This window comes from Bidens hawaiensis, unplaced genomic scaffold (assembly GCF_021521415.1).
Source record: "Bidens hawaiensis isolate Kalapana, Puna unplaced genomic scaffold, B.hawaiensis_p1.1 tig00039702_1, whole genome shotgun sequence".
NCBI lineage: Eukaryota > Viridiplantae > Streptophyta > Magnoliopsida > Asterales > Asteraceae > Bidens > Bidens hawaiensis.
The window spans coordinates 1270-22749 of NW_027497001.1; the positions used below are offsets into that span (position 1 = coordinate 1270).

General features: G+C 34.1%; 1 protein-coding gene across 1 annotated transcript; it reads right to left on the reverse strand.

Annotated features, from left to right (window-relative positions):
* Window positions 1-8116: 8116 nt before the first annotated feature.
* Window positions 8117-15092, reverse strand: LOC143591484 (uncharacterized). Its single transcript, XM_077071676.1, has 14 exons — window positions 15063-15092; window positions 14910-14982; window positions 14759-14854; window positions 14599-14676; window positions 14443-14523; window positions 14149-14368; window positions 14023-14081; window positions 12373-12422; window positions 11021-11108; window positions 10678-10947; window positions 9703-9795; window positions 8944-9048; window positions 8746-8862; window positions 8117-8617 (listed from the first exon to the last, which is right to left on the reverse strand). The coding sequence occupies exons 2-14, from the start codon at window positions 14973-14975 to the stop codon at window positions 8552-8554; spliced, it is 1389 nt and encodes a 462-aa protein (XP_076927791.1). The 5' UTR covers window positions 14976-14982; window positions 15063-15092; the 3' UTR covers window positions 8117-8551.
* Window positions 15093-21480: the final 6388 nt, after the last annotated feature.

Genomic DNA, 21480 nt, shown 5'->3' on the forward strand with positions numbered 1-21480 from the left:
GGTGTTCGGTTTTATCGGTCCAAGCTTGTTATAAGATCAAGTTGGATCCCAACATACCAAGTATGTTGAGATAAAAATTTATAAATCACTTTATTACAAAATCTTAAAGAAACATATGAGATTCGGTTGCCCGAAACATAACTATTGTGTTTTAAGCGAGTGAGCTCGGTTTAGTTCGGTTTGTTTGGTTCGGTTGGTTCAAGACTAGGTATACGACCAAGTTTGGTTCCAACAGTTCCATATCATAACTAAAATAACAAAAATTAAATAAAAGAACTTAGACACTTAAATCTTACAGGCAACTTTTTTTAAATAATTTAAATAACTAGTTTCAACGGGAGTTCGGTTTCGGTTCGGTTTGCGACTCGGTATGAGACCGAGATTGGTTACCACATTCCCATTACCAAAGATCTAAAGTAAAAAAAACTTAGAAACTCCGAACTTATGGAAACAATAAGCTTAAACGAATTAAAATGTTAGAATTGGCCTAAAATAGCCCTTTCATGCAAATTTGAATTCGGATGACATAAACCCCTAATTCAACCATTGTTGAAGAAGGGAAAACAAAGAAGTAATAAACAACTGAAATCATAAGTTTTGATTACCAAAAACGAGTTAAAATGAAGGTTTAGCTTCTGTTTGACTTTGAAAAGTCAAACTATCAAGAACTTGGAAATGAAGCTTGTAAACCCAATGTGAGAGAGAGTTTGAAGTGTGAGCAGCTAATAAAGGATGAAATGAGCTTGTATTTATAAAGGAGTGTTGCATGGATATTGGTCTTAAGTCTCCACCAATGGTTTTACATGTAATTTGGTTGATTGTTGGTTAAAACAAGTTAAAATATCAAGAAAAATGAGTTGCTGCTGCAGGGGTCTGGCCACGCCACGCGCCCGGCTCCCTCACCCTGGCCGCGCAGCGCTGCGTGTAATGGTGTGGGGGGAGGGGTGTTGGTCCATTAGTTTGGTTATTTGGCGAGTTTGGTCCTTGAAGTTTGTTTTAAGTCATTTTGAGCATCAAATGAGCGTTTTAAAATACCTTAAAGGATGTTATCGTGACCCGACAAGTGTGAAATAAAATCGTAACAAAATACACACTGTTATATTAATTATGAAAGATTCAAAAGACAAACAGGTCGGGTTTATAATACAAGTACAAATATGAATTAAACCGAAAAGGACTAATGTCACAGTATACCCTACTTTAGGAAATTTTGTTCCGAAATTAAAATAAGCTTATGTAAAAGAGACAACTACCACCAAATGTATTTTTAGTAAGCCAATAGTACTAATAATTTTAAGTAAAAAGAATAACATCAAATCCTCGAATAACCCGAAAAACACCACAAATTTGAAACATAACAAGGACACTTATATACAGGATGTACCAACGGCGTATCCACCACGCCCTTATCACCTCGCATTTTTATCATTTTTTAAAATCATCCTTGGGTCCAAGTTATGGCATACAACCACACTTACTATGGCTTCCATATGAGGATTTTGATAATGAATTGTGCACACATAATTATCTCGATCGTCGTATAGTCCACATGGTTCGTTCCATTGTGTGGTTTAAAAGACATATTTGTTTTGAAATATTAAATAATAGAAATGTAAATAAAATTGTCGACTTTTACCATAATTGACAAACAAATACTAGGAGGTTGAAAATTTTGAGGCATGCATTTAAATAAGTAGGAAAAATGAGTTAAATAAATGAAACAATATATAAAAAAAATAATGAGTCACATTATACGACTTGGGAATAAAATAACAATTTGGTTAAGTATAGATGGTCGAACAGATAAACTTATAGAGTAAGGAATATGAAATGGGACTTGAAGTCTAAAGTTATCAAGATAAATATCAATGTTTATAAATGGAGGCACTAAATGAGACTTGATAAATCTAAACATGTGATAATGAGATATCCGATAAGTGAACACTTGAGGTTGAGATAAACAACGAAACAATTAACAACAAAATCGTACAATGAGTTTCATATGTGAAACAAACTTGAGGTCATAAACATTTGTAGATATGATTGCGTGAAATAAGATTAAATAACATGAGGATGAGGCGAGTTCTATGGGGTAGCGTAACCATGTATCAAACACGAAAGAACAGTTGTTTAACTTAACAAAACATCCAAGAAATGTGATAAAATGGGCATGCGACTTCTATTGTGAAACAATTTATATAATCATGATTATAGTAACGGTTTCCAATAGCGCCAATGTTTGTGGACAGCCATGTGTAGGCCATTAATTGAGTAAATGAGGTCATGCGGCAAAATGCATAAAATATCATTATAAAGAGTTTAAACATGAGTTCAAAACACAAGTGTTTTAAGCGATTCAGTGGCCCGAAACACAAGAAGTGTGTTTTAAGCGAGTGAGATCAGTTTAGTTCATTTTGTTTGGTTCGGTTGGTTCAAGAATTGGTATATGACCAAGTATGATTTTAACAAACCCATATCATAACAACAAATACAAAGGTAAATAAAAGAACTTAGACACTTAAATCTTACATGCAACTTGTTTTAAATCATTTAAATAAAGAGTTTAAACAGGAATTCGATTTCGGTTCGGTCCATTACTCGGTATGAGACCGAGATTGGTTACCACATACAATACCCTAAAACTAATATAAAAACTTAGAAACTCATAAGTTAAACGAAAAAATAAGCTTCAATGAATTAAAATGTTAAAATTGACTAAAATAACTTTCATGCAAACTTGCCTTAAGATGACATAAACACCTAACTCAACAATTGTTGAAGAAGGGCAAACAAAGAAGTAAAGTACTATAACATATAGTGGTGAATCCAGAAATTTTTACTAGAGGGGGGCACAAAATGGATCGGTTAGCAATGGGTCAGTCAAAGAGAATAGGGTCGGTCAACCATTTTAGATATATAATAGCGTAAACTAGCCTTTTTACACCACCCTTTACATTTTTGACCCACCTCTTTAGTTATTATACACTATCACCAAGCACGATTATTACGAACTTCAACGACAAACCAAAAATTTATAATCAGATGGTCACAATATACATTTTGTTTATATATGTTTCTAGAACTTACCTACAGTAATTGTTAATAATCGAAGGGTCATAATTTATCTTTTCAAAAAGACTTTTTTACATATAATGATAATAAATTTTTGACAAAGGAAAATTTTATATCTAACCAAATAATAAAATTCATATAACTATATAAAGTAAAACAGAAAATTCATACCCATATTATATATATCAAACAAAAAATTAATAAAACGACAAAGAAAAAACTATCAGGTCATCAATCTTGAAAAACTGAGAGACATAGGTTTGTAGAGGTGCACGGCAAGATAAGTTGGGTTCTATAATTACTTGATTCTAGAATAAGCTTTAGAAAGAAAAGTCGAAATTTTAATTTTTTTTAAAGGCCCAACCTTCATTACTACGCATTCACAACAATATACCACAAGAAGCCATTAGCAAAACTCACCAAGGCAGGCCAAACTCCAAACTAAAACACCAAAGTCAAAACTAGAAGCTATCCTGTTACTTCATTGTTATCCAAACCAAATGTCAGGCCAACTTCTCCACTCGCCAATCGAGGCTTTTGAACGGTTAGCTAACCGAAGGAAAGCAAGCTCTTTTATGCCGTCCATAACTTTAGCAGTAGAAACAAACCTTCATCTTCTCATTCTCTCACATTTTCACAGACATTGACGGCATCGCCGGACCGCCGCAGGTCAAGAGTTCCCTGTAAAGTGTAAATACGACGATGACGGTAACCGATGGTGGGCACGGACTGATTGTTGGGTCACAATTTACTAACGCGTACCCACCGGCCCACCGTAGTTATGCCTTGGCTCTGTCTCTGATAACATAAACAACTGAAATCATAAGTTTTAAATACCAAAAACAAGTTAAAATCAAGGTTTAGCTTCTGTTTGACTTTGAAAAGTCAAACTATCAAGAACTCGGAAACGAAGCTTGTAAACCCAGAGAGAGTTAGAAGTGTCAGCAGCTAAGGCTGAGGGGTGTGGGGGGCGCGAGAGGGGGCGCGAGTGGGGGCGCCAGCCAATAATATTGTGACGTGTGGCAGAGAGAGAAACTTGATAAGATGGGTGTTGGTTGTGGTGCTCGCGCCCCGGGCCATGGTGTGGAGGGGCGCGAGAGGGGGCGCGAGCGGTTTTATATATATATATATACATATATATATATACATATATATATATATATATATATATAATACCACACCTCCATAATTGCTTGCATCAGTCTCCAAGATCACCAGCTATAAAATGGACGTTTACTTAACGACTCACTCCAACCTTAAATAACTCTTGACCCAAGCCATCTCCGGCGACGCTCTAACCATCTCCGACTAATTAGTTTCTTACTTAAAACATAGAACCGACACCATGCTAATAATCTCCATTCCGCCGTAGCCACCTCCAGACAACCTCTATCCCACTGAAATAGACGGCACAGTGCACCCGATCTTTTCCGACACCATGAAAAAAATTTTTTTTTTTAATAAACTTAAAGAGCCAACGGCTCAATTTATAAGGCCCCAACGGTCATGCACGCATTCCGAAGCCCACTTTACGCCCAGTCCCAGCCGCTACTGGCCTTGCGCCTGCCTCTTTTTCCGCGCTCGCGCCCCTCTCGCGCCTCGGTGGTGTGGTGCTCGCGCCCCGGGGCGCGAGCGGAAGGGCTCACGCGCCCCCTCTAGCGCTCCACACCCCTCAGCCTAAGAAAGGATGAAATGAGCTTGTATTTATAGAGGAGTGTTGAAGGGATTGGTCTTAAGTCTCCACCAATGGTTTTACATGCAATTTGGTTGATTGGTTGGTTTAAAAACAAGTTAACATATATAGAAAAAATGAGTTGCTGCTGCAGGGGTCTGGCCACGCCATGCCACGCGACCAGCTCTCTCACCCTGCGCCGCGTGTCAGGGATTGGTGGGTCCATTAGTTTTTTTATTTGGCGAGTTTGGTCTCTGAAGTTTGTTTTAAGTAGTTTTGAGCATCAAATGAGCGTTTTAAAATATCGTAAAGAATGTTATCGTGATCTGAAAAGTGTGAAACAAAATCTTAACATAAAACCCACTAATTTATTGATAACGAAGGATCCGAAAGACAAAACGGTTAGGATTTACAATACAAGTACAAATATGAATTAAACTGAAAATGACAATTGTCACGAAGAAGTTCCAAAAATATTATGAAAACATACCACCGCTGTTTACTTGTGCCGCTGATTTAAACCTTTATTTGAATGTTATCGGGGTTAAGGCGTTGATTGAGGAAATATTTGACAGCCTGGTTATGCATGAGATCGACCCGATGTTGCCAACGGGAGCAAAGGAAAGTTTCAACAAATCCCTTCAAGAACTTTATGAACATTATTTCCGACTTAATGGTCCAAGCTCAAAGTTGACTTTTGTGAGGAAAATAGCAACAAGTAGGTCATGTAAGGGCAAGCTTATAAATATGAAAAATGTTGTTCGTGAGTCGGAGGCTAAGCGGAAAAGGGGAAACACATCAATAAGTGAACTTAGTCAATATAGTGGAACAAACTATGTTGAAGGTGCATCGGTCGATAAAGTTCGCAATCTGGATATTATGGCTTGGTGGAAAGGAAAGCAAAACGAATTTTCTATTCTTTCCGCCATGGCTCATGACTTGCTGAGCATCCAAGCTTCAACGGTAGCTTCGGAATCTGTTTTCTCTTAGTGGAAGTATATTATCGATGCGAATAACAAAACTCACTCTGGAGTCGTTAGAGATGTGTATTTGTCTAAAGGATCATTTGGATGTGGTGGATCGTATACAAGACAAGGCAAAACTTTGATAATGAAATACCACTATAACGTCCAATTCATGTTGAAGAGGTGGAATAAGGGTTTTCTTCTGGGCTATCGGGTGAAAAAGACGAAGGCGAAGACTAAGAAGAAGAGTTTGAAGATGTTTGAAGAAGTTTAATTTTTTATTTGTTCTAATTTCTATTTGTTTTAGTCATGTAATATGTAGCACATACCACCCGATCAACTTCCAAGTAATTTCTATTTGTTTTATTAGTTTTGCTTTATTTATTATTAGTCATGTTTAATAGTTAAACTAAATGGGTGCCCGCACAATGCTGCGGAAAACAAAAATCATAGTAATAGTGTAACAATTATGGATGTTCAAAGTTCGTTTGAAACCTTGAAAATGTTTAAACGAATCACCACTTTTGGTCAGTCGGTTTCTGAATGTTCGAACCATAGCAAACAATTTGGTTTATGGTTTATACCAAAACTCGGCCATATAAAACCGGACCGGACGGTAAATTTATCAATGAAGCTCAATGCGTGAAACCAAACCATTAATAACTTTTAAATTTTCAACGGTTCAGTTTTTGTTTTCAATGACAAAAAACGAACCAACGGTTTGACTCACAATTTAACTTAGAAACCATACCGAATTGTGAATCCTCATACTTAACATGTTAATTTTCTTTAATTGAAAAAAACTATAAAAATACCATACCCAAATTAAAAACAATAAAATGCTCATATTTATGATGCAGTTTTTTAAAAAAAAATATATTAGCGTATGAAAAAGATTTGGACGTTGGAAAATCATTGGTGAGAAGTTGGTTTACAATCAAAACTAAAAAGAATACATTAGTAAAGATGAAGGTTTAAAGTTGTAACTATTTTTAAATTTACAAAAGTTGAGTAAAGTTGAGGGGGCAATATTATAACTATTTCTATGCATATTTTCTTTGCCTTTTTCAACATGCTATGTAAGTTGTACCATTTGTTAATTAAGTTGTTATTTACTTAAAATCTAGGTATCTTAATTTGTCATATGTTATGTATTATATATAATACAGATAGTGTAATGTATCCGTTTTTAAATATTACTAGTCATGTTTGTTTTATTACCGGGTTTAATGTAACCGTTTTTTAAAGTGTTATCGGTTTCTTTTAAACTATGTCTTAAACTAACAAAAAAAAACAACCACTTCATTAGGTTAACGATGAACATTTTATTATATAAAACGACAAAGTACAAACACTATTAAACATAAAAACTAAAATAACAAACACGGTTCGTCGTTTTCATCCCGCTATCTACGCCCATTAAGCTCTGTTACCGGCGGCAGTGGTTGGAGTTGCAGAGCCGGATGACTCTCCCGCTTCCGCTTTCTTGGCGTCCAAACTTTTTTTTTCACAACAATACTTATTGGTATACTTTCAGAAGTGGAAACTTGACACAATATTTGCATTGCGCCATCTCCTGTGAGTCGGTCATATCACACAAGTCAGTGAAACCAAACAACGGGGCATCGTGGTTTGTCGATGGCCATAACAAAACCATCGTTGGTTGTCATTGGTTGTCATTGCTTACCCGTTTAATCGATATTGAGATTTAAAATGTGTGTTAGAGTTATACAAGTGGTTTAACAAGTCCTAAACATATCTATTTATAGTATATGTGTGTTATAGTCAAAAACCGGTTCCAACAGTCCAAACCGGCTATATAGCCGTTGGCACCGGTTCCCAACGGTCAAATTTAGTTTAAAAATAGAATACCCGGGATACCCGGTTTTCGGGTATAACCCGTACCCGATTCCTACCCTACCCTGTTCTTGGCTAAAACCGGTTCCAGTATGTATCCGGTTTAAAAATACCTGGTTCCTACCTGGTTCCAGGTTTTAAAAATACCCGATTTGTCATTTTTTTCAAGCTATCAGCATACATTACATTTTATAATTATCAGAGTTCCTTATTCTAATGAATGTTGGTATCCACCAAATTGTTTTATACCATGCGTTACATCAGTTTTATACTTTCATAGTTACTCAAAAGTCATTGCTACATGATGATAGACAGTCCTGTTGGAAAAAATTGATGACCATCGGTTTTTTATCTTGGTAAACATGAAACCGCAAACTAAATGTACCCAACCCGTTCAACCCGAAATTCGTACAACCCAATCTTAGGTCGGCTCTTGGGTCAATTTCCTTTACGCCCGACCCGAACAACACGAAACCCGAAAAGTAACCCAGAGAACACCTCCAGTCATAATGAAAAGGGTTCAACACAACTATTCCAACTATACTAGAAAAATAAGCTGCTTTATCATGAACCAGAACAACCAATATGTGTGACCTCTAGAACAATGTTATATAGGTTCAACGTTGTCGAGGGTGATGGCAACAAGTTCATTTTAGTCAACCAACATTAGACCGTGCCACATTGGGTTTACTCTAACCAAACAGCAGAGCCACTTTTATATAACATGTTAACTTCACTTCAAGAAGTTAACACCCACTACTAATGTTTCTATCCACCACCTACTCGCCACGCCGACACCTCTTACCTTTCCCACCAACCAACCGGCACTACCACTTCCACCATAACTTAATGTGAAAAAAGAACAATTTACAAAATCACACAAAATTCGATTTACACTCTTCATAGCTAAAAATTATCACAAAATTTTTTTTAATTTTTCCTTGTAAAATCAAAACCGATTTAAACCTGATCAAAGGGGGTGTTTCTATTTCCTTGCCAACGATTCGCCTTTGTATTCCTTGCCAGCAGTAACCACAAAACCAGCACCAATCTGAATTCAATTTAATTCAACATAAATACTAAAGCCAAAAGTAGTCAATTTTAACCCATTTACTTTTCAGATTAAATTTACTATTGTTTATTTATAACAAATCAAATGGTTAAAATATAAACAAATACCTGACAGTCCTTGATTACAGCACGCTCTTGGAGTTGTACATTACTAGAAATAATTGATCCTTGTATAGAACAACCGTCTCCAATGGTAGCATGGTTCATAATCACTGAATTAACAATCTACAAAGCACGGCCCTTGTGAAGTGTTTACCATCATATGATAATAATCTTCATCTTATGTTGAACTAAAAAAAAACATACCTTCACATTGGATCCTATCCGACAATGACGCCCAATAACCGATCGTTTAACGCTGCATTTGTCACCCATTTGCGAACCTTCTCCCAGCATGCATTGTGGTCCAACCTATATTTAAATAAATTAAGTTGCTACATGTCAGACGGTTACACGTTTAGGCCCAGTTAGTTTTTAACATCTAGACAAGAGAAAATTGCAAAAACGGTCCCTATGGTTTGACCAGATTGCAAGTTTGCTCTTTAGACTTAGTCCAAATATTTGTGAGAGGTTGCACATTTAGTCCCAGCTAGTTTTTAACAAAAAAAGTGATGTCACGTGCCATTCATGTGAGGGTTGCCTATCAAATTTGGTATTCTAATAAAATACTCTTTCAAACTCTAGAACTCCTAACGTCGACTTCCATCACCTTTGATCAGTGCATAATCAAAAATGATGATGTAGACGTTAAGAGTTTTGAAGTTTAAAGCAGTATTTTACTAGGGTTCCAACTTTGAAACAACACAATTACCCTCACATGAAGGCGCATGACATCATGTTTCCGTTAAAAACTACCGAGATCACCGGTGGGGACAAAATGCGCGACTTTCTGACAAATGTTTGGATTAAATTTACAACTTTGAATATCTGAAGACCAAACTTGCAACATAGTCGTCAAAGCAAAGGGACCATGCAGTTCAAAAAAAAACATCAAAGGGGCCATGTTTGCAATTCTCTCTAGACCAATACACAATCTTAAACTAAAACATTAGGGTCATAACTTACTGTGGTTTTTGAACCAAGAACAGCAGATGGATGAATAACATTGTTGTGCACAGAGAACGAGCATCCGGATAGGTGACTTGCATCTCCTATAACCTGACATGAATAAGAGTACAAAATCAGCTCATTTCACAAAATTCTAGTACAGGTGGTAATTTTGACACGTTTACTCATGAATGAGTCGACTCATAGCATGTTTTATACATAACAAGTAAAATTTGAAAGGATTAATTTCATATATATCATTACAAACTTGAAAATTTTATTATATACCCAAACATAATTAAAATATTATCAAATGCAGCCAACTTGAATGAACTTTTACTTAATGACCATTCTACCCCTTTCCATTATATTTCTTTAAACCCTATTTTTTTATTTGAATTTTGATCAACATCGACGATAAGTAAGCAAACTGAACCATTGTCTCTCCTCTATTGTTATCTCAACAGATGATAATCAAACAATCAAATTTGTATGTTCGAATCAGATAATTGAACCACATATAATTGCATGATAAGCGAACAATAAGCAATCTGACTCGAATCAGGTATAATCGCATCTGTCTCCATCTGCTTTTCGCATTATATTATTGCATTAGGGCAAATTATTGCATCGACTTTTCGCATCTGTTTATTGACTTCTGTTCGATTTTGTTATTAACAAAAACTGTTTATGGGTAATAAAAACCAACGTTGCTAAAAATAGGTTAGTAAAAATATTTTGCGGGCATACACAAAAACTTGAAGTTATAGAAAAATAAGGGTAAAATGGACATTTATTAAATTGTTTTTAATGAATTGGGAATATTTTATATTTTAACTACTTTGTAAGGGCATATATAATAATTTAAGTTTTGTATGGGTATATACGATATTTTCCATGTTTGTAGGAGTGCATATGAAATTGCCCCAATTTAAAACATGTACTCAACATATTAGTATATTACAGTACAAAGGGAGAAAAAATTGAACTCACATCTCGGTTAATGTCACTATAAGCTTGAACAGAGTTTAATCTTGCACAATATTTGGTCTTGTTAGCAATATAAACGCAGCATTTATGGGTTTTTCTCTCATTCGGGGAAAACCCGTTAGGACCCAATGCATACACTTCGTGAAAACTTGGTGTAGATGCATTAGCCAGCAACTGAGATAGCATCACTTTATCAGTATTATTGTAATTATCATTCTCGTTCCCATTCCCATTTTCTTCAGCTTGTGCTCCATTCAATAATATTTCAGACCTCTGGTTAAACAAATGAAAATATTAAACAAATAAGTTAATAAAATAAGACATGTGGCGTCTTTGACAAACTAACCAGTTGACTTTTAACAAGATAGGGTAGCACATCCTGCTTTAAGCTTTTAAAAGATTGTTTTTGATTAAGAACTTGCTGAAGAACAGACCTATGAAAAAAAAAATCAAAGATCAGATCAATTTAGCATAACCCTCAATAGGGGCCTGTGAACGAACCAAACGTCCGGTGAACCGTTGGCGCATCGTTCGGCTGGGGGTGTAAACAAGCCAAGCCACTAGTGAGCTACTCAAGATCAACTTGTTAAACAATCGAATCGAGCCAAGCTTAAACAAGCTCGATATTTTACTAAGGCTAATTTAGTAAACGAGCTCGAGCTTCACATATCAAGCTCAAGCCGGCTTGTGAGCCTAAACCAGCTTTATATTTATATAACTTTTATTGGATATATTTATAATAATTTATTATATATAAACATGATGATAAGAATAATAAAAAATATATATTGTATTATATATAAACATTAAAAATATAAATACATATGCAAACAATTACAAAAATATACAAATAAAAAAAAATTGAATAACTAATAATAATAAACGAGTTGAGCGCCCGAGCCGGTCCAAGCTCTAGCTTGACAAACTACTCAACAGCCGAGCTCGAGCTACAGCTCTAGATGAGCCGAGCTCAAGCCCTCTTAAATTGAAACAAGGCAGCTCAGCCTAGTCGAGCTCTGGCTTGGCTCATTTACACCCCTACGTTCAACAGGAAGTTCGTTTATTTATAAATGAACGAACAAGAACACATATGTTCGTGAGCATACTTTCGTTTATGTCCGTTTATCTTTTCATTTATGTTCATTTATGAGTGTTGGTTTACATTTGTTTTCAGGGGGTGTTTGGGATTCCTTATTTTACCTCCTTATAGCTTATAACTTATAGGTTACAAGTTATGAGGTGTTAGGGAAAGTTAGGTTTTGTGAGTGTATAAGTCATAAGGTACAACTTTGTAACTTATGGTCTTGAATAAGTCATAAGAAGATAGAAATGTAAAATAAGGAATCCCAAACACCCCCTAAGTTCAATTATTTCCAGTCATCTAAATTTTTTAGGCCCATTTGTAGTTTAGTCTAGTTTTAGTAAATCTTCAGGCCCAGCCATATTTATGTTCATTTGCCTTTTGATTGGTATTCATTTTGTTATGCTCATTCATCTACATTCAGTAACGTGCGCTTTACGTTCATGAACCGGCCATTTATACTATGAACAAACACAAACAAGAAAACCCTGTCTGTATTAACTGTTCATGTCCAATCGATTGTTCAGCTAAGAAAACAAACACGAACAAGCTCCGTTCATTTCGTTCCGGTTCGTATACAGGCCTAACCATCGATTCAATAATGTCAAGAACCAAACCTTTTGAAAGCATATAAATGAGCATCCATTAAATCAGCATGTATCTCCATCTACACATGTCAAGAAAAAGACCCAAAGCGAGAATGAACTGTTATAAAATCAAGCATGTTCAACTACTGGATTATTTTCATATATACCCTTACAAACTTAAAAGTTACCATGCATACTAATAACCAAGCGTAATGAATTTTTACTTAATGGCCATTCTGCCCCTTTCCATTATATTTGTTTAAACTCTATGATTTAGTTGGATTTTGATTGACATCAACAATACGTAATCGAACTAAACAATCGCCTCTCCTCTTTTATTCTCTTGACGGAAAATAATTAAACAATCGAATTTGTATGTTCGGATCAGATAATCAAACTCGAATCATATGTTTGTTCCTATATCATGTACGTATGCTATAAAAGAGAGCATTAGAGCAAGAAAGTTCAATATAGCATTTTGAGAAAACTATTCTTTCCTTTATGGGCAGAAATAAATTAAAATAAACAAAAATAATAAGCAGATACGTTAAAATGGGTAACATAAACACTTTAAGCTAAACCAGTTTTATACAAAAACTGAGATGATATTGAAAATATGAAACTTTTAAGTTTTAGAAAAACAAGGGTAAAATGGTCATTTATGAAATTATTTTTAATGACTTTGGTATATTTGATATTTGTACTACTTTCTAAAGGCATATATGATATTAGTTTTGCATGGATATATATGATATTTTCCAGATCACCATTGAAGGGCAAGTGGTTCCGCAAGTAACGAAGTTCAAGTATCTAGGATATTTGTTCAGGGCGATGGGGAATTAGACAGGTATATTATGCGACAAGAGATTCCCAACTAAACTAAAGGGAAAATTTTATAGGGTCGCAGTTCGACCTTCAATGTTATATGGAACAGATTGTTGGGCCATCAAGAAGGCACAAGTGCGGAAGATGGAGGTAGCAGAGATAAGAATGCTACGTTGGATGTGTGGGCACACAAGGTTAGACTGAATAAGAAACGTTGTGTTTCGGGAGAGATTAGGGGTAGCTAACATATCAGACAAGATAAGAGAGTGGAGATTAAGATAGTTTGGACATGTAAAGAGAAGACAGACGACGATTCCTGTTAGAGCCGTAGAAAACATTACTATAGAGGGGAGGAGGGGTAGAGACCGACCTAAATTGACTTGGGATGAGAGGACTAGGCATGATTTGATAGACCTAAACCTCTATGAGAACATGGTTGAGGATAGGGATTCTTGGAGATGTAGAAGTAAAGTTAAGGATTTTTAGGGAGAAAGGAAACCTTAGGGGCTTATATTTACCTTATTTTTGGTCACACACTATTATGTTATTTTCTTTTCATACATTATATATATTTTTTTGTATCTATTTATGTATTAGTATTATTATTTTATTACGTGCTATTATTAATTATATTACTGTTGAACTCTGATTTCCTCTTATATTCCTGCATACATATACTTTGTAGAGTTGAGGGTCACTCTAGAAGCCACCTCTCTATCCCTTTGGATAGAGGTACGGTGTGCCTACATCCCACCCTCCCCAAACCCTACTTATAGCTTTGCTATTGGTGGGACTTCACTGGGTATGACATATGATATTTTCCAATAATTTTATTTCCGTGCAAGTAACGGTTACCTTCCCTACTGCACGAAGGATGCTCTTTTGAACTTTAATATCTTTCTCAATTTCCATACCTGAAAATCACATGTTAATATATTATTATACAATGCAAGTGAGAGAAACGAAAAACGAGAATCTAACCAGCTGCAATATATAAGAGAAACTGTTGGGTGAAGTCGAGGCCCACGATATTATGGCGTACTGGTTTCTTTGTCTTGTCTTTTCCACCAGACGAGGCCGATTCGGGGGGGCCGCTAACTGGTGCAGCACAGAACAAGGCGGTTACAGCGGCATCATGGCGTCTATGAGCAGCTGCAACTGCTCCGGGTGATACGTCAGAGACGAGATCGCCGGTGACAACCTGCACATGATGATAATAAATTTAGTAATGTAGTAAAAGAGCAGATTTAGCTTAGGAGTAGGATTTGAAGAAACCAGGATATCGGAGGCGGTTAAGTGATGAGCAATGGCACGTAGAGCGCCAGCAGTGCCAACTTCCTCAGGCACAGCAGCAACCTAAAAAAGGAAGATGATGGTGAAATATATATATATATATATATATATGTATATTAAGAAAGTAAGGATAAGGACCTGCACGTGTAAGCGATCAACATAAGCCTCAGAAATCCAGTTTTGAATAAGACCATCAGTATCTTCTCCTTCAACAACCTAACAGAATGGAATAACTGAACTGAATTGAAGGAAGATATAATAATAACAATAAATAAAACCCTAGATATAATAAACTTACAACAATGAGGTGTTTGATATTAGAGTGCTCCAATAGGTCCAAGACATAGGAGAGAACCGGACGATTGGCGACCGGAAGTAGGGATTTCGGGACGTCCTACACACAGAATGAATGAATAAAATAATAATAATAAAAGAAAAAAAGAGCAGACCTTGGAAACAAGAGGCTGGAGGTTGTTGGAAGTGCCTCCTGCTAATACCACCACTTGAAAATCCATGCTACTGCTGGTGTTTTACAACAAGACCTACACGTGCTTAGCATCAATCAATTTCGAATATAAAATTGGCTATTGGAGAAAAAGTACCTGTGTAGCAGTCGCTGCGATTAGGTTGTGGGTTCGGATGGATCGTAGTTAGAGGCGGTATTAGGTCGAGGGTCCTCTTTCTCAATCTGACCACCGAATAAATAAGAGGTTAAAGGCTTAATTAATGATTAAGTGGCAAAACAAACACCCCCTAAATGCTTGTGACCCATTTTTTAGTTGTAGCTCGTCAACCAGTTTTGCTCTTGGCTCTTTTGAGTATAGTTTTCTCCAACTAGTGTTGAAGCTTAGGTTTCAAATTTAGAGGATATTAAGACTTTCTTATGCTCGTTAGCATAGCTTATGATTGAGGAAATATTGTCATGCTCGGGGTGCATTTTAGATACTAGTATTTCATACTTAGGACAATTTGGGAAGGTTAGAATACTTGAATCATTTTATGGACCTAAAATGATTTCTCAATATGGTTTCTGGAATTTCTCTAATACTTTTAAGACAAACTTATATCTATTTATGGACAAAAGATTTCTACTAACGTTTGTGTATTATGAAAACATAAACCTTTTCACTATTTTATTTGGAAATGGTTTTACATTACGACTATAAAACCAGTGAACACATCAACATTATGTTGATTTTTGCAAGTATGTTTTTTCAGGTTAAAACCAAAGTCTTGGAATACAATTAGGGACGCCACATGCATTGTAGGATGCCCATCTTTTGAAGGATTTCATTGTTATAACTTTAAAAGATCATATTATGTATTTTGAATTACTCATGTTTAGAAACTTTTAAACAATTTGTATCCTATATAAATTTATGTTTGCGATAATCATATACTTACGGTATACATGACGTCACACACTTGTACTTTCGCCTTGGTCTAGATGATTGGATTATTATCGACTTGGATGCAGTTTTTACTCAAAAATATATACTTATGATGGACTAGTGGATTGGATTATTATGAAATGTAGACTCTAATTATTATATATTATGGTGCCACAGATTTTAATTTGAGAGTTGTTAGGATCGTAGATCTAATAATCTAAGTTACGTGAACACAAATCACAATCAATGAAATAGTAAATGTCACACCCCGACCAAAGGCGGCGGAACATGCCGGGGTACAACATGATTGGACAAATACACAAGACACTATTAAATTGACAATATTTAATCAACTCATTTTATTTTATAAAATCATAACAAGTCACATAACTTGTAACATCCTAAAAATTATAATGTTAAATTATATTATTAAATAAATATTTCATTAAGTTGTCATTTGTTACATAATTGTTTTAATATTAAATGAAAAAGTCACGTTAATTTATCGGGCGTTAATATTTAACTAATATTAAATATAGAAAAGATCATGGACCTAGATTAATTAAGATGGAATTATTGATGAGATGAGCTTAATGTCCATAGGCCTTAGGGTGTATAAATACTCCCTTAAACCATTCTAAAACTCTAACTCCTCATTCCATCCTTTCCATGATCTCTACACACACTCAAGAACACACACACATACTACTATAAATTGGCCAAGAGAAAGAAGAAGATTCGAGACCAAACAAACATTTATTATGTTAGATCCTTATCCTACAAGATTTAAGTTCATACCCAAGCCAAACGACAACAAATTGAAAGTCGATTACAATTAAACTCGCATACAAACCTGAGTTCGATTACAATGAACTCGATAACAATAACCCGATTGTAACAACTAGGATTTTCTAAATATATATTCTTTAATCATAACCCGACCCCGCTTTTATGTCGGAAAAATTTTATCCAGAAACTATCGCGCTTATCAAGACATTATTATTATTTTAAAGTTATTGTTTATATAAAATAACTTTCCACCAAATACATATTTAACCCTAAACTAGGTTTTATCTCATTATGTATCCATACTAGATCTTGAGGGACTAAAATGTAAATGCTATATATTAATATATTATAATCCATTAACTCCTAACCCAACCCAAAGAGCCGACCCGTATTCGAAACCCGTATACCCGTTTAGTGTCTTGAGCAGTAATTTTCGTCATATTCTTGGAAATTGATATGTGCAAATCATAGCTTAACTTATTTCGATCTCACCGACAGGAGGAATTAGGAAACAAGATCGTTATTTAAGAGTATCGTATATATTAATTAACCGCCATTAGCTAAATTCTTGATATACAACCTAGGGGTCACTATAATCAAATTAATCTAGCCTGCATCACCTCCTTGATATCTCCTACGAAACACCCATATTCAATTAAGTTAGGATTGATGTTTAGATTGTGTTCTTGTTACCGTTTAAGCCGTCGCTACCGAGATCAAATCAATCATCGTTTGAGGTAATTACTGATATGGATATGTTCGTCTTTGATCGCAACTCATTAACCCTAACACAAATAAATCAAACTGTTAACAGATAAAATGAATTGATTAGCTAGGGTTTTCTTTTGGGTCTGGGTGATCTGGGTCTGCAGTTATAAACTGATTGTTTAGCGTTAAAACAATCCAACGCCCTAGCCCAGTTGGCTAGAGTGGTGACATCTAAGGTTCAGGTGGCTGGGGGCGCGGGTTCGAGCCACTCCTAACCCGAATTTTGGTTTTTATTTTTCTAAATCCAATATGTTCATTTAAAGCAACTAAATAATATTATATATATTATAGAATTTAATAGTTAATCTATATCTTACAAAAACCGACACTTTTACAGGTTGTTTTCCAAACTTTGATAAAAAAATTACATATATGTATATCGTATTTTAGTATTTAAAAACTGTTAAAGAGTTTTAATATAAAATATATATTTAAATTTTATCTCGTTAATTCACGTATTAAAAATAGAGTTCAAGTATTTTATAAAAGATTATAGTTTATATAAACATTATTATTTATTATCTATTATTTATTATTAACAACAAAATGATATATATATATATATATATATATATATATATATATATATATATATATATATATATATATATATATATAAACATATTTTTAGTTTAAAAGAAACATTTAAAACGAATCTTTTTTTATATAATTTATCATAAATTATAAATATTATTTATTCGATTATTCTACTTATAACTATAATTTTATATAATTAAGATATGCTATTTTCTATAAACTTTTGATAAATTAAAGTAATAGTTAGCTTTTGTAAAACTACACCCGATCATCATCGAATTCATGATCATCTGTAACAACTCGGTCTGTAATTTATTATTTTAATAACCGTAACCCAACCCGTTTTTATATTCGGGGAATTTAAACGATAAATATTGCGTTTATCGAATAATTATTATTTTAATTATTAATTTCTTATCATACTTATTTAATATTAAAAAAAATATATAAATAACTTTTAAAGATATGCACTTTGAACCCTTAACTAAACTTTAACCTATATATGTTTCCGACTTCAATCTCCAGGGTTCATTTTGTAACTTTATTTTAACCCACTTTTAAATCTGGATAATCAATTTTCTTGACCCGACCCGTATCCAGTTCATCACCTTTAACCCGATTATTAACTTGTGCCTCAATTCTCGCAATCAATATGGAAATTGATAAAGACGAGTGTTATATATCATATATTCGGCCACACCAACGTTCCAATTAAGTTAACTCGATCAAAAGAGATTCGTTATTGTTATTATATTGGCCGACCTAATTTGAAACTTATTATACAAACAAACAGTTTTGATAATCTAATTAAATTTGCAATTATCATCAGTGGACCATCGCCAATCTAAATCCTATAAAAATTTTCGTTGCTGGAGCCTGTTGATATCTGTTTATACTCATTTCTTGTCGTCGGCTTTGTATTGATCGTTTACCATCAACACGCATCAAGAACTGGTAATTTTTATATGATTCCTATTCGTTTACATCAGCATGATATTAACCCTAACATTAATCGAACTATTATGAATTGGGTTGATCGATTGTTGGTTTAAGGTTTATTAATTGTGCTGGGTTGAATCTATGAGTTTGTATAATTAAGATCCAAGTTTTTAAATCAGTTAGCACCCTAGCCCAGACGACTAGGGTGGATGGGGTTAGAGTTTCAGCCGCTGGGGGGCGCAGGTTCGAACTCCCCCAGCCCTTTCAGTTTTGGTTTTTGAAAGATTTATTGTTATTAATCATAAATTAACATTATAGTATTATAAAAATCATTTAAATCTTATTATTAGTATTATATAAATCAATATTTTCATAAAACCGACACATATATTAGTTGCTTTCCGTATCTTAGTTAAAAAACCATATTTATTTAATCGACACCGATAAGTCTTACGTTTCATGACAAATAATCTTGTTATAGATTTTTGGTGTATATGTATATATATAATTTATGAGCATTATAAGTTTATATGTTGTTTTAAATAAACCTTATTAAAACCCGGCACTTTAAATTCACTCTTTCTCGTTGTTAAATATTTTTATAAACTTTTATCTTCATTATATATGTAATGTATAACTATTTTTCATATTTTAACAAGTGCTATATTTAATAAAAATATGTATTAAAAGTATTTTTAAGTTTGAAATAACTATATAAAACAAATCCCTTTATGCAATCCATCCAAAAATATTATAAATAATTATTTTAAGTATTTTAAGTATTTTATATAATTAAATTATATTATAAAACTTTGAGAATAAAATTAATAATAAATCTTTGTAATATATAACTTTCGCAAGAACACACTCGATCGTCAATCCCGAACCTCTATCTAAATTTGGCTTCGTATTCTATCTATATTTATTTTCCCAGTATTATTTGTTACTTAGGATTTTTCGTCGATAAATTTCGAAGAGCGTGACTCTTGTTCACTATCGTTCTTACCACATTCGTTTATCTCTTGCTTAATTGCTAAGGTGAGTACCACATTCCCTTATTTTACTCGTTTTCTCTCGTTTTGGGGACATATGCGTAAATATACTTTTCATAAATACTTATACTCAAAACTGCAACTTTGTCTTATGTGTTAACAACTTATACCTTACTTGTTTATGTGCTTATTTGCTTTGTATGCTTTCGCATTCGGAGAGGTCCAACATAATCTCAGTCTAGTATGATCATACGCCAATCGTTAGCCTTTGTGCTTCTCGACATCTCAGTTATACTTGCTTATTTGGTTATTTTGTTATTCTCATATGACTTGTTGCAGCTACGTATTTTGTTATATATACTATATGTACAACTAAACTGGTGTGTTGCTCACTCAACATGCGTTGTTGACAAAATTCTATTTTATACGCATATGCAGGTTATCGCTTGAATTAGTTGCAAGACTTTGTGAAGATTTAGTGAAGAATTAGTTAGAAAATATAAAATCAAGAATTAAATTTGTGTTTATTGTCTGTTTAATGAGTTGTATTTTGTATTTGATTTATTTGAAAATTGAATAAAATTAATATATATTGTCATTTAAATATTGCATAATAGTACCTTGAGAGCTGTGACAATCAGTTCGCGGCCCGGCATTTCCGCCGTAGGTTGGGGTGTGACATCATCTATCTAGTTTTAGCTTCTTTATTCCATTCATATTTATTTCTCAACTATTGTTACTTAGGATTTCTCGTTGATAACTTCCGAAGAGCGTGACTCTTGTTTACTACCGTTCTTACCGCATTTGTTTATCTCTTGCTTAATTGCTAAGGTGAGTAATCACTTCCCTTTTTTACTTATTTTTAAACATTTTGGGAACATGTGCATATCTTATATATTTAACTATTATCTAGTATTCAAAACCGCAACTGTTAATCCTTGTTTGTATATCAGTTATGCTTAACTTGCTATTTGCTTACTTGCTTTATTTGAACGTTGTTTTCTTACTTCGGCAATCGATGTCCATTTTTATGGCAATGGTTTAGTCCTATCTTGGTAACCAATGTCCATTTATATGGATTGGTTGAGCCCTTTCTTTATGGTTTACTTTCTTTATGGTTTGCTTTCTTATGGTTTGATTGATTGTTTATGTGATATGGCTTAACTGTTTATTCTCACAGGAACAGTTTGCATCTTTCTTTATTTATTATATACTATTATTGTTGTGTCTTAAACTGGTGTTTTACTCACTCAACATGTGTTGTTGACAAATATTCTATTTTATACGCATATGCAGGTTATCGTAGAATTTAATGCAGGTTGGTGAAGACTTAGTGAAGAATTTAATTAGAAAAATATTGTAATCAAGAAATATAAAATTTGTATTGTTGTATGAATTATGTATTTGTTTGTATTTGATAATTGAATTTAATTAATAGATATTGTCATTTAAATGTTGCATGATAGTAACCTTGTGAGCTGTGACAATCAGTTCATGCCCTGACATTTCCGCCTTAGGTTGGGGTGTGACACCGATTACCTTGACCTCGCATACACTTGGAATCGCATTCAATACAAATCGATTACAATAGAACTCGCTCACAA

What these genes read in the sequence shown, in the direction of transcription:
- LOC143591484 (XM_077071676.1), bottom strand. Translation starts at nt 14,975, where the DNA reads ATGGATTTTCAAGTGGTGGTATTAGCAGGAGGCACTTCCAACAACCTC. An exon ending in ATATCAAACACCTCATTGTT is followed by an intron (nt 14,677 to 14,758) that starts GTAAGTTTATTA and finishes CCATTCTGTTAG; the next exon opens with GTTGTTGAAGGAGAAGATAC. An exon ending in ATAGTGACATTAACCGAGAT is followed by an intron (nt 9,796 to 10,677) that starts GTGAGTTCAATT and finishes TATTCATGTCAG; the next exon opens with GTTATAGGAGATGCAAGTCA.